This window comes from Lepisma saccharinum, chromosome 7 (genome assembly GCF_977018435.1).
Source record: "Lepisma saccharinum chromosome 7, izLepSacc3.1, whole genome shotgun sequence".
In the NCBI taxonomy this organism is placed as follows: Eukaryota; Metazoa; Arthropoda; class Insecta; order Zygentoma; family Lepismatidae; genus Lepisma; species Lepisma saccharinum.
The window spans coordinates 63,580,958-63,598,160 of NC_139235.1; the positions used below are offsets into that span (position 1 = coordinate 63,580,958).

Sequence of the window (17,203 nt, forward strand, 5' to 3'; positions counted from 1 at the left end):
TGTGCATGATGCAGAGTGAGTGCAAGGGTCATTACATCGGCAGGTCCATGAATGAGAGAACCCACAACTGGACTTCCAAAACATACCAAATACAATGCCCATAAAATCGAAAAAGTACGTATCAAACACGAAGAGCACTCTCTTACACAAAAATCAAGGAAACGCATGCACTTGCAACCTGAACTGAACATCGATAGCGGGCAAGCACAAAATGCATGGATTACCCTTCTGCAGAAATTAATGCCCAAGAACAGCAAACACAGGTGCACGTGACAACAGCGCACCTAGAAGCAATCAAGGGGAAAGAAAAAAAAAACAAAAACAAGAAGCATGCCAAGCACTAGTGCAACAAGGATGGAGGCCACCTAAATTAATTGAACTAAAAACAGCTTCACGAAACGTGAGTACAAAGTTTCCCTGTAATTATTGACATGTAAAGTTTCCTGTCTTTTAACCTTTAGATGCCAGACTGGTCGAAATTTCAATCCCCACATGTATATCTGTTGAGGATGGATTGTCAATATTTTGACCAGCAGCGCACAGCAGCAAGACATAGTTTCTTGAAAACTACACAATATATTTCAGTTCTGTCTTTTTTGATCTTTAGTATACATATGAAGGTATAACATACTTGAATTACAAAACAATAATCCATTGTTACTACAAGCGAAGTTTCAAAAATTCCTTATTTTCCCTTCATTTGCCTTTGTTATTGCCATATTATTATAGGATGTATTATAAATATAGCTACACCTTGTATCTAAAGATCTGTTTGGCGGTTACGTGGAGATAGCTACTTAACTCTGATAAACTTACTTTTCATTTTTCTGTGTAAATTTCTTCCGCGATAGATTTCACCACCCATCTGGTGGCTTCCGTCAGGCGTGTGGTAGAGTTAAGTAGCTCTACATGCTAAACCACTGCATTTTTTTAATTCTAAATTTATATTCTACAAGCAAGAATAAGTAAAAAGCAACGTTTTAAGCAACATCCGACAATTAAGGATTCAGGGGGGGATGCCGGGGCACAGGTTCGATTGTCAAAATTTGCCCCAACTACGTGTTAGCACACAGCAGCAATTCATGTGTCATTTCTTGAAATCTAGACACTATATTTCAGTTCGATCTTTTTTGTTCATTAGTTTACGTCTAAACGTGTTATATACTCGAATTACAAATCAATACATAAATTGTTACTATTATTAACAAGCACCGTTTGTAAAAGCACTTTGTTTTCCTTTTGTTACTATGGGATCACTTGAAGATAAAAGGCTGTAACTTCTCAACCACTGCATCTTTTAGAACAATGCTAAATGTAAGAATGATGGCATCATTTTTAAGTAACATCCGACAATGAAGGGTCAAGGGGGGGAAGTGGGGGCAAAGGTCCAAATTTCAAAATTTTCCATACTTATTCAAAATTTCTGAACCCCGTAATTTCCAGGTTTTTTTCAAAGTTGTGGCGCATGCATTACATATCCTCATTGAGTGGTCTTTTGTCGTGCTTCCCTCCAAATTTGGTCCATCCAGCGTCCATAGGGCCGATGCTAGAAGCAAAACTCCGGACATTGTTCCAAAGCAAGCAACACTGCCTCTTTATATAATGTTATTTTTTACTCAAGAAGTATCAGTCGTATTCAATGAAATGAAACACTAATTATTGGGAGGCACAATGTATAAATTTTACCTCTGCTTTTAAGCCCTGCCTTGTCGTTAAAGAAAACAAAACAAATTTCATCTATATAATTAGTTTTAGATAAGATTTTTATTGTACTTCACGTCAAGTATGAAAAGCGTGCGGTTCAAAAGGTGCCGGCTTCATCGGGAATACAGGAGCACAAGAGGTCCGGCGTCTACAGGTTAAGCTACAAAATTCTTTTGTGAAGTTTCTGCAAATAAAAAACCTGATACTTAGTTACAACAATTTGAGTGACCATGAAAGTAAATCGACAATACTGTTATCCAGCGTAAGTACATTAATACCTACATGTGCCTTCATCTTTGTTCCTATTTGCAATTTATACATAATTAGTTCTCTTGCTACAACTTTTTTTTACTACACTGCAACAAGTTTGGAAAGCAAGCACCTCAAAAGTTCCCATTCGGAGAGGTTAGCAGGTGGGAGATGCACCCATCCATTAAGGGTTAAAGGTACCAGCAACTTCTTTCAAATGGCCCTTACAATGACTCACCTCACAACAATACTATGTGGCCTCCTCGCTATCCTGTCTATTTCTTCTATGGAAATCTGATCAATCTTATTGTACACGTATACGCAGGGCAGATACACACGATTGGCAGAAATCACATCTATCAATTCGTCTGCAGTGCAGTCTTCTCTAAAGAGGACCTGGAATTGAAGATTCAAATTCATTACCAAAAGGACAAATTACTTTCAATATTTTTTACAATTGGGTTAATCTAAATAATATCCAATTATGCCCATAAAAAGATTTTAATAGTGATACTTAAGGATCAGATAGTTATGCAGTTAAAAATCCTAAAATACAACACTAAAAAGGTGCAAAATATGCAACTAATATGCACTTAGGAAAACACTTTTTTTTTTTTCAGTCACCGCAAAACCCTAGATGTAAACGTTGCAGTTCTAAATTGTTTCACACACTCTTTTTTATTTACACTGCAGTTTTATAAATTAAAGAAAAATTACACTCCTTACAGATAATGAATGCACTTCATTACAACATGATATCTCAAATTTTCAACCTTTAAACTCCTGTTCTCGGCAAGAATATTTTTATACTCAGGAAAACTCTCTCCACTTCACAACATAAAATTGGACAACGTTTTAAGGCAGCAGTATCTAACACATCAAATTCAAGATCATCTACTGACTGTCCATTGCATTGTTGTTTCTCTCTCAAAAATAGTAGTAGTTGAGTGTTCCCGCAAGAATGATTAAAGAAGTCATATTTCCTTGTTTTATAAAAGAAAGTAGAGAACGAGCAGCAGTGATGGAAGGAAATAGAAAGTTCTTTTATTAAGAAGGTAATATGCCTAACATACAGACATAAAATACAGCCTTAGTACTGGTTGTTGGCTCTAAAATATGCATGTGTCAAAAAAAGTTTAAAATATGAATTTGCATATGCAATATGCGCAACTATCCAGGCCCTAGTGATAATACAACTTTCTAAGAATTTTTTTTAGTTGTATTTAAACAGCAAAAAAAGTTCAAATATTTTTTTTAAAAGCGACAATATACTGTGTATATAAAATTTGGTATCGACCGATATGGAATTTTTACCAAGACTGATATAAAAATGTAATGTTCCATGAAGAACTCATTAACCTACTAAAATAAGACATGTAACAAGGACTAAAATAGAAAAATAACTGTGTATTTAGACATTTAGTACGTGCAATCAAAGCATATGATTTATATTCATAGAAAAAAATTGTAATTTTATTGATATGCCTATGGTGGCTGATAGTGACACAGTACCAATTTATCTGTCTCACCATTAACAAACATACATTGGTACATTAAGAATAAATGCCTCGTACTCCCAGGTTCACAGCAAGCCTCGAATATGCCTGATGACAGGTTCACAGCAAGCCTCAAATATGCCTGATGACAGTCACATGATTTATACACTACATTCCTTACTGTCGATGGAGTGGGCAGAACCACACGACGGCACTGACATACCATTCCTCCAAAAGATGACATTTCAGTTAATTTTGAAATTCAGTTATTCTCGGGGGCTGCAAAAATGCCATGCAACACTTTCGCAGTCTATTTATCCTGGAAGTTATGCAAAATTAAAGTTTCCATTGATTTTATATCAGTATTTCGTAATTTCATAACTGGTATTTTAACATTCTGATATGTTGTTTTTTTAATATTTTAAATCAGAACTCATAAATTGATGCTTATAATTAAAGGGAAATACTCACCCACAATTTTCACGTGCCAGTATCGATAAGACTATTGGTATAGCGCTATGGGTATGCGCTCAGCCCTAGTTAATTAAACTACTACTTTAAAAAGTGCTTGCTAACAATATTAAATTGTTGGGAGGAAGAATGTAAAAATGTAATCTTTCTACAACAAATAGTTCTCCTGCTATTATATTTATTTTCTGCATCATAGAACATTTTCAAAGCACCCACCTGAAAACGTCCTATCCGTAGAGACTCACAGACAGGAGAGGCTATCGTAATCTAAATGTTAGTGCATATACTTAAGGACATACTTACCTCAGCATTGAATATTTTATATTCATGAAGAATCATCTGGACCAGCTTCTCGTCTACTCGTGAAAGTGGGCATGTGGAGTTGAATGCAATTCCACCACCTTTTTTCACCTGAAAATAAGAAAAAGAAGATTGATTGATTTGCAGTTGAGGATGAGTGATGATATGGTGAAAGTGAAAAGAACACCCACAACGAACACCCACGTCTAGGTTGGGATTTGGCTGCTTCTGTAGTGCTATGACCTCCCACCCTACACCTCATATGTGCAGGAGAAAAAGCAGTGTATCTTGCATCCAACCTGCAACACTCTGACAGCATACGAACAGTGGCAGCAGGCATTTTGCAGAAGGTGGCATTAAACAAGGCATCCAAATCCCACCCAACCCACATAAAATCAGGTCAGAAGTAACTGACTTCAAATCGTGGCTGGTAGCAAACAACTGCTGGTGCATAAAATTGTATAAAACAAACCAGTACGTGATCATGTATAAAGGTGACTACTCCCGTAAGATGCATGAAAAACTAAATAGTGATTCATACAAAACCATCGACAGTGACCCAACTGAAAAGTGCAAGCGTATCATTGAGAGTGCAGTTGAAAGTTGTGTCATTCTGAACCAGCAAGACTGCAAACTATTCCTTAACATCCACCCATCCCGTGCCATAGCCTATGGCATTCCAAAATGCACAAACAGGGGATTCCGATGCACCTCATCATCGCAGGGTTCAACCAACCAACGGTCCACCTCATAAACTGGCTAAAAAAGAAAATCTCTGGATACAACCACAAACTGACACCTTTTCCGCAACAGCACAGATGCCAAAGATCTAATCAAGCCAACCATGCCAAACTCGCTAGTATTGATATAGTCGACATGTACAACTCCATCCCGATTGACGTAGCCCTCACCTTGGTTGAAAGATGGCTTGATACCAATAAGGTCTCACCAGTGGGAGTGTCTGAGGTATCCAAGTTATTGGAAATCTGCCTCGGGCACAACTATTTTCTGTTTGAAGACAAATACTTCATACAAACAGAAGGATTAACCATGGACAACCCTGTCCGCTCCCATAGCCAATATTGTGATGCACCTAGCCGAAAAGGATACTTCACTCACCAGAACTCCGGTACAGAAGATATGGCAGATATGCAGATAACACCATTGTCGTTTACAAAAAGGATGAACAAAGAGATTTACTTATGAAAAAACTTAGCAGCATTCACCCCAGGCTGAAATTCACAATTGAACTGGAAAACCAAGGCAGCATCAACTTTCTAGACCTAACCATCAAATGAAGGGGCACAAAATTCACCACCACACTCTACAGAAAACCAGGGGCAGGGAACCAATATATCCACTCCCTCTTCAATCACCCACTCAAACATAAAGCTAATGTATGGCTTAACTTCTACTGAAGAGCTTTCTCGCACTGCACAAGTGAAGAGGATCTGAAGGAAGAAGTTACCATAGTTACAGACATAGGACTTCAGAATAGGTACACAGTACATTAACTTTCTACATGATGTAGCAAAGCTGAAATGCAGATGCGACAACCTAACCAACACCACCCAGCCAGCAGAAATAAAACACAATAAATTGCCTTCCCTTACCAGCAGACAACATCCAACCGCCTACCCAAGACCCTGAAACAGTATGAATCAAGCTCGCACACAAACCAGTGAACAAAATAGACAGTGTCCTAAGCAAAAACAAGAGATCTTTCCTTTCACCACTTGACAACCAAGGAGTATACGATGCCCAGTGTGGGTGCAACTCACATTAAATTGGCAGATCCATCAACGAACGTATACAACAGCACTTAACCAATGCAAAAAAAATTCCAACCCTCTACTGAACTAGCAAAGCACCTCAAGTTTAACAAACACAGGGTCCAAAAAAGTTTTAGTCAGGCATGCAGCACACACACTGACTGACACAAACATCAAAGAGATGCACGCAATGGACATTTCCACTTTGACATGAAAAACGTTTTAAATCCATTCATTTTACAGATAATGACACAAACATGAGATGTGCAAAATATCTCGGCGATATTTGTTTCGGTTCTCGAGAAACACGCCTTCAAACACCGCTGAAATTCACCTACTACGTCACGGATTTGAAAACGTCCTCTCCACAGACAGGAGGTCCTCTGACGTCATCACTTAGAAATGCATGCAGGCCGGACTTCTGCTCGTCCCGTCAACTTAGCATGAGCCGCGGAAGTGACAGAAAATTCACTTGTTACTGTGTAAAACAAGTATCTTACAACTTCCAGTGCAAAAATCTGTGCTCCATTTCTTGGAGATGAATTATGCCCTAGCAGTATAGTAGTATTTACTATAATTCAGCCACTCGGTAGAGGGTTTTCCCATTAGGGTGACAAAGCAAACCTTGTAACATTCAATGGCTGAACACGTGAACAGCCTTGTTCATTGCGAATACATAGGTTAGTTCTGACTGGCAAGAACTTAATGTTATAGGAATGCCTTTTCTGGAATTACAGTTATTTTCGTCATAATATTTTCTTCACAAATTTTAAGATAATACTTTTAGAACACACTGGTTTACACGCCAATTTCTGCAATATAAGAGGTGATACGGTATAAAAAGGTACGGTGAGTTTTTAAATTTCCTGCAGTAAATGACAGTCTACTTCAGTTAATATATATATATTGCAAATTTTTGTATTTAGCCTACTTTTACGTCGCTTTTCCGTTCACTTGTTTAACTGCAACGATGAGAACGCATGGTTAATTTAATATGTATCATCTCTAACATCACATTTCTTCCCATTTTTGGCTAATCGCTACAATGAAGATGAATAACTACAAGCTGTATTTGAAGTCGCGGTGCAGGAGTACACCCTCCCCCCCCACACACACACACCCAACCTGCCATGATAAGAGACGAACTTTTTCTTCTGTCCCATCTCATTTCGAAAACATTCACTTGTCCCATCTCCTTTTATGAGACGAGACGGAACATGCCTCGTCTCGTGAGCAACACTAACATTAACAATAGAAGCATCCCTCTAGCTGTCCCCAAAGTCTCGAGCAAACATCCTCCCATGTAACAATTTCCAGTTCAATGAAATGTCACTCACAAGGAAACAGTCATGCCCAGGTCGAGAGTCAAACCTGGAACATGCGACTTCCTCAGATAAATCATGAATTTTGTGTATAATAATTACAACGCCAGTTCATTCCTGGTAATTCTGAATCTGCAGTTTGGTTTGCATATATAAGCAGGATAATATTTAGTTTTCGAGGGCTGTACCATCGAAATGAGGAGTCAAAAAAAAAATAATAATAATAAAAAAAATATTAAGGTTTTTTTTTGTATTTATAATGATAAGCCTCTGCATACGTTGTTAATTCTATATTTTTCTAGACTTGAGACGAGAACGAGAATTGCCCTCCCAAACCGAGACGGATGTTTATAAATTGAGACGAGACTGTCAATGATGAGACATTTACAAATAAACACGAGACAGACATTTACAACTCTCAACGAGAACGAGACCAAGGCTGACATGTCTCGTCTCGATAGGATCCTTAGTGGTGAAGTTGTGAACCAACCAATTAATGTGTTCGGGGTAACGAGATGAGGTGGCTTTTTTCGCAGTACAAAATTCAAAATAATTTTATCGTACCATTTCAGTATGGGATATTTTTATACACATGGGCGTATATATAGTTCATGGGGGGGGGGGGGGAGGGATGGATCAACTTTTGGTATGATTAGGGTTGCTTTATTTCGTAAGTGAAAATTCAGGACACTGCTGGCCGGAAACTTGTTGGGGAGCATGGGGGGAGGGGATGTTGGACCCGACAAAGTTGTGTGTTTGTAGTCACGAAGTCACGCTACTTAGTATTGATACTTTTCTGTTCATCTTGTGTCACTACGTTTTTAAGAACCATATTTCTTTAATATGATTCGAGGGGGGGAAAAATAACTGATTTGACAGTCTCAATGCAGTTTCTTATCGCAGAAATTCCGAAACTATCAGGAAATTGCAGATATTGGTTTGCAGTCTCATCTGGTGTGTGGAATTACAAAATTTCCTTCCCATCCGTATCCTGTCCTATACGTCTCTAATTTAAGAGAATGAAATAAATCCGAATGAATTTTTTATGAACAAGCGGATAGAACAAGGAAACTGGTAATTTTAGTGAACCAAAAAAGAGGCAGGTTGGACCCGTTGAATCCCCCTTAAATACGCCCATGGTTATACACATTATTTCCTTGTAATAATTATACATAAACTAAGTATAGATATGTACTGTGCAACTAATGTAATCTTCTCAGTATATTTTCTCTTATATGCACAAAAATATTTGATCATAATTTGCGCAACAGAAATGGAACACAAACTGAAATTGCTTTATGGAAAAGAAAGTTAAATAGGCTTTATAAATAAAGTGATGAATGTGAAAATTCTTATTTTGTACTACATAGGTTTATAAGCAATATTTTTCGCATGGCTTGAGAACACACACGCAGCTGAACCCTTTCATTTATCTTGCACGTGAGCAGCACGGATATTTCATAGAAGAATGATCATTACAAAGCATAGCTTTCCTTTCTCCTATCGCTCCTTCTTCCATTATTTAAATCGGTACAGATTTGTAAAACTGCTGCACGTGTTCGCTCACTGTGGGCTACCCATCCGGAACTGGATGCTCGAAGCAGACGACAAACGAGCTCTCCCTAAGGAGTGACGTAGTAACATGGCGGCAGCGTGTTTTCAGCGCAACGCTAGCCTCGCAGCTTTGGAAGTCTCGTTTCTGCCTTAAAATGGACGCAGAGAAACGCGAGAACTTGCAGGGGTCATTTTTCCAGGGTGTAGTTTTTAAAATTGTTGTAAAAAAAATTGAGTGGAAATGTCCATTATGCACTTTCCACACGATCTGCATATCGACAGTGGTCAGGCACATCTTAACTTTTTAAAAAAATCTTCAATCAGGGCTTGATCGACAAAGGGAAATTGATGAAGGTTGGCTCCCACTTTTGCAACAACTCAAACCTATCACGCGCAGCAGACAAACTGGCTACACCAGCACTCCTAGTGGTAAGCGAGGAAACAACAGGATCCCGAAGTCAACCCAACAGTGAAGCATCGAGTTCCCAAGTGGATGGTGGCAGAGGCCACTGAAATTAATAGAACATTTGCAAGTAAGTTTTGCGGAAATAATTTAGTAACTCGCTCACATTTTCTTATAAAAATGTAAATTATAGTAATTCAGTCCTTGTTTGTATATGCTGAAAAATAATATACAGTTATTTTAAGTGGTTTTTATTTTATTTTCTATGTGACGTTTCATCCTGGTACTCAGTTACTAGTCATGTAAAGTTGTGTGTCTAGTTATATTTTCTTGAGAAAGTTCTGGGAAGACACGACAAAATGTTTCATGAACAATAAAATAAAAATATACTACTGTAATCTAGGGTGAATTCGGACACTCCAACATGCCATCAGCGAGTTGTGAGTTCTCACGTTGTCCCTTGTGGCACTGCTGAGTTATGTAGCTGATAATATTCAGTTATTGAACTTGTGCACGTGTGTCAATGTGCGTGAGAGATCTGTCGAAAGTTAAAAGAAAATTTTCATTGTTGTCCTCAATAGCGGAAACTTTGGGCCATAGGAGACATATAATGGAAGTTAGGATTTTTGGTTCCAGGAATGTGTCAACAATGTAAGTGGGAGGACAGTTCTGTGTTAGTGTAAGTTGTGTGCATTTGCAAGTGGACGTGTAGCAACAGTGAAAGTGGAAGACAGTGTTTCATCTGGGTGAATTCAGACAATGCTGCTTGTGTACAATAAGACATTGGAGGACATAATTATGGAAACTAAGATAAGAAAGATTTGGAGAATTAACACACAGCAGCGATGAATCAGTGCACGTAGACAGAAGTGATGAATCAGAAATGCCAGATCAACAAGAGAGAGAGAGAGACCGTGTCAGGATCCTGCAATCATGTTCTAGAAGAGGATGTGTTTGTAACAGTACGTTATATACATCCAGAGAACAAAAAAAGCAAACACGAAAATATGTTGGTGTTGTAACTGGTGTGGGTGCAAAGAATGCTGATGTGAAATTTCTAAGTCCTTAAAATAAAAGTAGAAAAGTCTTTATGTTTCCTACTGTAGATGACGAGGATTCTATTGCAAAAAATCAGATCATGGTTATTCTTCCAAATCCACATGGCAAGAGAGAAAAATTCACATTTAGATGTGCTATTGTGCAACATTTCTTTTTTTACTGAAAGCATGCTTTAAGATAGAACAATTAAACACAAAAGGATGCAATTCTTATTATCTTGTTTAATATGCAGATTATGCAATGGATATTTGTATCGGACATCAGATATGTGTTAATAATATTTCAAGTATGTTCTTTTCATGGAATGTTTTATCTTAGTTGTGTTTCTCATAAATATACCCCACAATGCAATGCATGATGATTGTCCATGTTTGTAGCTTGTTTAATATACAAGGGTAAATACGGAGAAACTAGTACTCACTTTTATCCGCGAAGCTGTTTTTTCTTCTTTTTCGATTAATTTCAGTGGCCACTGCCACCATCCTCGTTGGAACTTGCTGCGCTGTTGCTTGGCGTGCGTCTTTTGTTCGTAGTTCTCTGGTTGCCGTTAGGTGCGCTGTGCGTCTTGGTACGTCGTCTGCTATTTCCGGGCGATAACTGCTGCAGTAGTGGAATCCAAGTATGGTGCGCTTGCCCGCTATCGATGTTTAGTTCGTGCGGGAAGTGCATTATGGCATGCGTTTCCTTGATTTTGGTGTCTATGAGCGTGTGGGCAGTGTGTTTGACTCGAACCTTTTGAATTTTATGGCTATTGTATTTGATATGTCTAGCAAGACCGGTAGTGGGTTGGGCTTTTTTCGCATCTGCTAGGTGCTGTTGGATTCTTTCATTGACAGATCTGATGGACCTGCCGATGTAATGAGCCTTGCACTCACACTCAGCATCATATACACCTGGGTTGTCAAGGGGGGAGAGGAAGTACCGTTTGTGCTTGTTTAGTTTGTCAGTTATTTTGGAGTTGGGTTTGTGCGCTACTTTGATGCCAAATGGGAGAAGGGCTTTGGCTATGCGGTTGGAAGTGGTGGGATGGTAGGGGAAGGCAAACCATTTATATTGGTCGCTGGGGGTTGGTTGTGGCTGGGTTGCTTGTGGATGGGTTGATTGTGGTAGGTTAGGGTGTCTGACCTGTATTTCCGCCTTACTGCACCAAGTGGAGAGTTGTGATTCAGTGTAGCCATGCTTCAGGGCTATTTCTGTGATGGTGGCTATCTCCTCTCGTAGATCCTCTTCTTTGCCACAGTAGGAGAAGGCTCTTCGATAAAAGTTTAGCCACACATTGGCTTTTTGCTTAGGGGGATGGCTAGAGAGAGCATGTATGTACTGGTTGCCTGCATCCGGTTTTCTGTAGACGGTGGTTGTGAATTTGTTAAGTGCACGGCTGATGGTGATGTCCAGGAAGTTGATTTTACCAAGTTTTTCATGCTCTACGGTGAAGTTGAGCCTGGGGTGGATGCTATTTAGTTTGTTCACTAGGAGGTTGAGTTCTTCTGCCTTTTTATATACAACTATTGTGTCGTCCGCGTACCTTCCATATCGGATGTGTTGTAGTTCTGGAGTGTGGAGTATCTCTTTTTCAGCCAGGTGCATGACGATGTTGGCTAAAGGAGCTGATAGCGGGTTGCCCATCGCAAGGCCCTCGGATTGGTTGTAGAATTTATCTTCAAACTGAAAGTAATTGTGTTTTAGACAAACTTCCAATAGTCTGGTTATCTCCTGAACCTCTAGGGCCGGGATTCTGTTAGTTGTCAGCCATCTTTCCACCGAACGCAGTGCTAGGTCTATGGGAATTGAACTGTACATGTCTACTATATCAATGCTGGCTAGTTTTGCACTGTCAGCTTGCACTATTGAAGTTACCAGATTTTTAGCATCGGCACTGTTGCGGAACACGTATGTAAGTTTGTGGTTGAAAAGAGATATTTTGTTTTTTAGCCAGTTTGTTAGGTGAACTGTGGGGTAATTGAAGCCAGCTATTATAAGTCGCATGGGGATTCCAGGTTTATGAGTTTTAGGAATGCCATAGGCAATGGCAGGTGAAGGGTGGGGATTGAGGAGGAATTTGTGGTCTTGTTCACTAAGTATGGCACTAGATTTCACTGCATTTTTCACAATTCTATTGTACCTGTCTGTGGGGTCTTTTTTGATGACACTGTACGAGTCACTGTTCAACCTCCTAGTGAACAAACTAAATAGCATCCACCCCAGGCTCAACTTCACCGTAGAGCATGAAAAACTTGGTAAAATCAACTTCCTGGACATCACCATCAGCCGTGCACTTAACAAATTCACAACCACCGTCTACAGAAAACCGGATGCAGGCAACCAGTACATACATGCTCTCTCTAGCCATCCCCCTAAGCAAAAAGCCAATGTGTGGCTAAACTTTTATCGAAGAGCCTTCTCCTACTGTGGCAAAGAAGAGGATCTACGAGAGGAGATAGCCACCATCACAGAAATAGCCCTGAAGCATGGCTACACTGAATCACAACTCTCCACTTGGTGCAGTAAGGCGGAAATACAGGTCAGACACCCTAACCTACCACAATCAACCCATCCACAAGCAACCCAGCCACAACCAACCCCCAGCGACCAATATAAATGGTTTGCTTTCCCCTACCATCCCACCACTTCCAACCGCATAGCCAAAGCCCTTCTCCCATTTGGCATCAAAGTAGCGCACAAACCCAACTCCAAAATAACTGACAAACTAAACAAGCACAAACGGTACTTCCTCTCCCCCCTTGACAACCCAGGTGTATATGATGCTGAGTGTGAGTGCAAGGCTCATTACATCGGCAGGTCCATCAGATCTGTCAATGAAAGAATCCAACAGCACCTAGCAGATGCGAAAAAAGCCCAACCCACTACCGGTCTTGCTAGACATATCAAATACAATAGCCATAAAATTCAAAAGGTTCGAGTCAAACACACTGCCCACACGCTCATAGACACCAAAATCAAGGAAACGCATGCCATAATGCACTTCCCGCACGAACTAAACATCGATAGCGGGCAAGCGCACCATACTTGGATTCCACTACTGCAGCAGTTATCGCCCGGAAATAGCAGACGACGTACCAAGACGCACAGCGCACCTAACGGCAACCAGAGAACTACGAACAAAAGACGCACGCCAAGCAACAGCGCAGCAAGTTCCAACGAGGATGGTGGCAGTGGCCACTGAAATTAATCGAAAAAGAAGAAAAAACAGCTTCGCGGATAAAAGTGAGTACTAGTTTCTCCGTATTTATATACTACCGCGTCTCTCTTTTCCCAATCATGAATACAAGGGTAATTCGGAAAGTAACCGCCGTTGTGGCACAGTGCTAGTAGTAGTGGGCAGAGTGCAACCGATGTTGCATCACGCAATCTGTGATTCAGTAAACTTCCAGCTGTGCTAGTTAGAGCATTATAGTGCCGTGCGTGTGCTGGTTATAAAATCACAAAATGTGTGCTGCCATCGAAAATCCCGCCAAATGTGATGTATGCGAAGTGATAAGATTTCTTTGGGCAAAAAATCTGTCAACGTCAGACATTCATGGAACGTGGTACAACAATCACTTCTGAAACACTTTTTAGAACCTGAGAAGAGTCATGCAGAACAAACGTCGCGGTCTGCTGACATCTGGGTTGTGTTTCTGCATGACAACACTCACCCTCACACTGCTCGGTGAACACAAGACCTTTTGCGCCAATTCAAATGGGACGTTTTTGACCATCCCCGTAGAGCCTGGACTTGGCTCCTTCTGATTTTCATCTGTTCGCTCACATGAAGAAGTGGCTTGGGGCATAGCATGTCGCTGACAATGAGGATCTTCAAAATGCTGTGACAGGTTAGTTGAATTCCCAGGCGGCCGAGTTTTATGCAAAAGGGATTGGTGAATTGGTGAAACACTATGACAAGTGCTTGAATTTACATGGCGACTATGTTGAAAAATAGAGGACAGCTGTACCTTTCATATGTAAAGTAAAAATTTGTTGTATCTATGCAGGTTTTTTTTATTTACAGCCAAACGGTGGTTACTTTTCGAATGATCCTCGTACATATAAAAAACCTCACCAAAGCGTCGGATTTCACCCCAGATTACAATACTTATAATAACCGTATATTATTTTGCAACTATAAAAAGTGGTCACGTGACCCTCAAGAAGAATATAGATATGTCTGTATACTTAAACTTTCTAATAATACCTAAACACCTAAAGTCATGAACACCCTAGGGCTTACAAAGTCAGATTGAGTTAGTTCACTAGCTATTGTCCTGCGGGTATAAAGTAAATGTAAAGTTGAAGATGAAAAAATTCAGTCACATTTCAACACAACTGCATCATGACACATGCAAGTAGCGGTACAAGAACTTCTTGGACACACTGTAGAATATTCAACACCACTATAAATTTAAATCCTGCAATATACATTTTCTCTGCTTGGAAAACTCAAACTATACGACTACACATTAACATTCTTCATAAAAATAGTAGAATGGGAGAGCATCAGTTCGAACTTAGCCACTCATATCTGCAATACCTTTCTACACTTTGAATATGCTGCAAATTATGAGATCAGCTGTTTGATATTCGGACTGCCTCATAAATAATTTCTGACCAAAATTCTGGTAATTTGATATGGAATGTTTGCAATGTCATACTTTGATCTATTATTTTGTCACTTTGAACAAGTGTTCTTGGGTTACCAGCCAGGGAATATAAAAATGGAGACCAGTGTAGGGTTAAATATATGACAATTATGGTGCGGAATTTGGATTCTGTCTTCTTATTGGCTCCAAATTCTGCACCACTGGTCTCCATAGACTTAACCTGGATGGTAACCTGAGAACACTTGTTCGAATCATGCCGCCAGGAAAACTACAATTCCTATTTATTTTGTAACTTGTCTGCCATCTTTGGCTAATTGCAACAATGAGGATGAGTGATGATTAGACAAAATTGATGAAGGGATAATCACAAATAAAATGTATGCCCAGGCCAGAACTTTAACCTGTAAACTTCAGTGGCAGGATCATAAGTCGACCCGGCTAACGAGCTAGCTACAATGTGATACTTAAAAATTAGGCTGTACATTTCTTGCACTGTTATTCTTCATTTTTGCTTCTAAGCTTCCTGCTTACCTTGAAGTAAATATTGGGTCTTGGCTTGTTGAGACGAATGCCAACACTTTCAAGTTCCTTCTCTAACAAATTCCTTTGGATGTCACCCTTCGTCGCATCCAGCATCATGAGCACAAGATCTGCTGTTCTAGCCACTGCAATTACCTGGAATGTGTAGAGAAGAGAATGAGTGCAACTTGGGACTTAACTTTGGGTGGGGAAATTCAAACTTGGGGCTTAAGTTGGGGGGGGGGGAAGAATAAAAACATTTTCTATCCCATAAAAATAGCACACAGGACTAATTTGCTAAATTTACAAATTCACAAATATTACTCATTACTTTGCTTCTTAATTCCGAGGTGGTTTGGTTAAGAAAAGTATAATTATTTACTTGTAAATTTTAATAAACCTGCATTTTCCAGGGGGGAATTGCCCCCTGTAAGTTACAAGAGAAAAGGATTTGATTTATTTATTTTACTAGGCATTTCTGGTATTTTTTGCTAATCATGAAGATTAGGATGAGTAATGACAGGATGAAATTGATGGGGACACTCAAGAAGGTAATATACAACATATACTATGTACCAATAATTATGTATGGGGCAGAGACTTGGACAATGGCAGAGAGACAAAAGAAAGATGCAGGCAGTGGAGATGAAATTTTCAAGGAGTATATTGGGGAAGACTAAAAGGGATAGAATAAGGAATGAGGAGATCCGACAGACAGTGGGTGTGGTGAAGCTTCAGGACAGGTTAGATCAGGCACAGATGAGGTGGTTCGGACACATGAAGAGGATGGATGCAGAAAGACTAACAGTAAGAGCTAACCATGCACAAGGAGTGGGAATAAGGCCAAGGGGGAGACCCATGGTGGAAAGACTAAACAGGTGCATGCATGCGCATGGCTCTTAGCGGGACGTCACAGCTCTGACGTCATCTTAGTAACAAATGTGAAGTGCGGCTTATTTTCCTGCGAGTTTCAAGGCTGGAGCACAATGCAAAAGTACGTAACAACAAGCCAGCAACCTCTTGACAATAAACCTTCTATCAATAGTTTAGTTTCCAGATTTAAGAGTAGTGAATTACTGCCTTCGATTTGGAATGAGGAAACTATTGATAATTTATAGGTGGATAAGATAGGTGGTAGGTAGTGAAATAAACAAAAACTTTACGATTACATTTTTTCAGGTTGGGCATAGACTGAGCAAGGTTCAATTCTTGAATTAAAATATCTTTTGAGGTTCTTGGCATGCTACTCAATTACATCACACTGTTCCTTTTACCAGATAATTTGTCTGAGAAAAAAAAGTGTTGCTTTCGTTTCAGTTGTGCATGTACAGTAACAGTGTTGCACATACGTAGTTGGTGCCACTAACGGGCATGGATGATTTTTCTGTTCTATTTCTCACTCGCCGTGTGTGTAGCCTATGTGTTTTTGGACCCATTTTGGCCAAAGTTGGAGAAAACTTTGAAAATGCGATAGAAAAATTTAAGTTCATACAAATCTTCAACTAACCTTCACTCACAAGAAGAGTTGTGTCAATTATCAGAGCCACTTATCAGAAAATAGTTTTAGAGTTTCTGATTGCTCGTTAGCTCAATTGAGGTATCTTGCACATCAAAGTCTCAAAACTGTACTCAGAATAAAATTTCTACTTACGAAAATTTCATGGAACACGTAAAAGACAAAAGTCAAAATTTGCCCCGTATTTGCCAAACTTTTTTGAATGCAATGACTGGCTCTTCTCCTTGTTTTCAGTCTTAT

General features: G+C 39.5%; 1 protein-coding gene across 1 annotated transcript in view; it reads right to left on the reverse strand.

Moving 5' to 3' along the window:
- The window catches only part of LOC145989878 (developmentally-regulated GTP-binding protein 2), a 32,807-nt gene that overhangs the window by 2,686 nt on the left and 12,918 nt on the right, over nt 1-17,203 (reverse strand). Inside the window, exons 4-6 of the mRNA XM_083125350.1 lie at nt 15,460-15,603; nt 4,224-4,331; nt 2,192-2,349 (exon numbers count right to left, since the gene is read on the reverse strand). Coding sequence (XP_082981476.1) covers nt 2,192-2,349; nt 4,224-4,331; nt 15,460-15,603 — 410 coding nt within the window. The remainder of the gene's footprint in view (nt 1-2,191; nt 2,350-4,223; nt 4,332-15,459; nt 15,604-17,203) is intronic.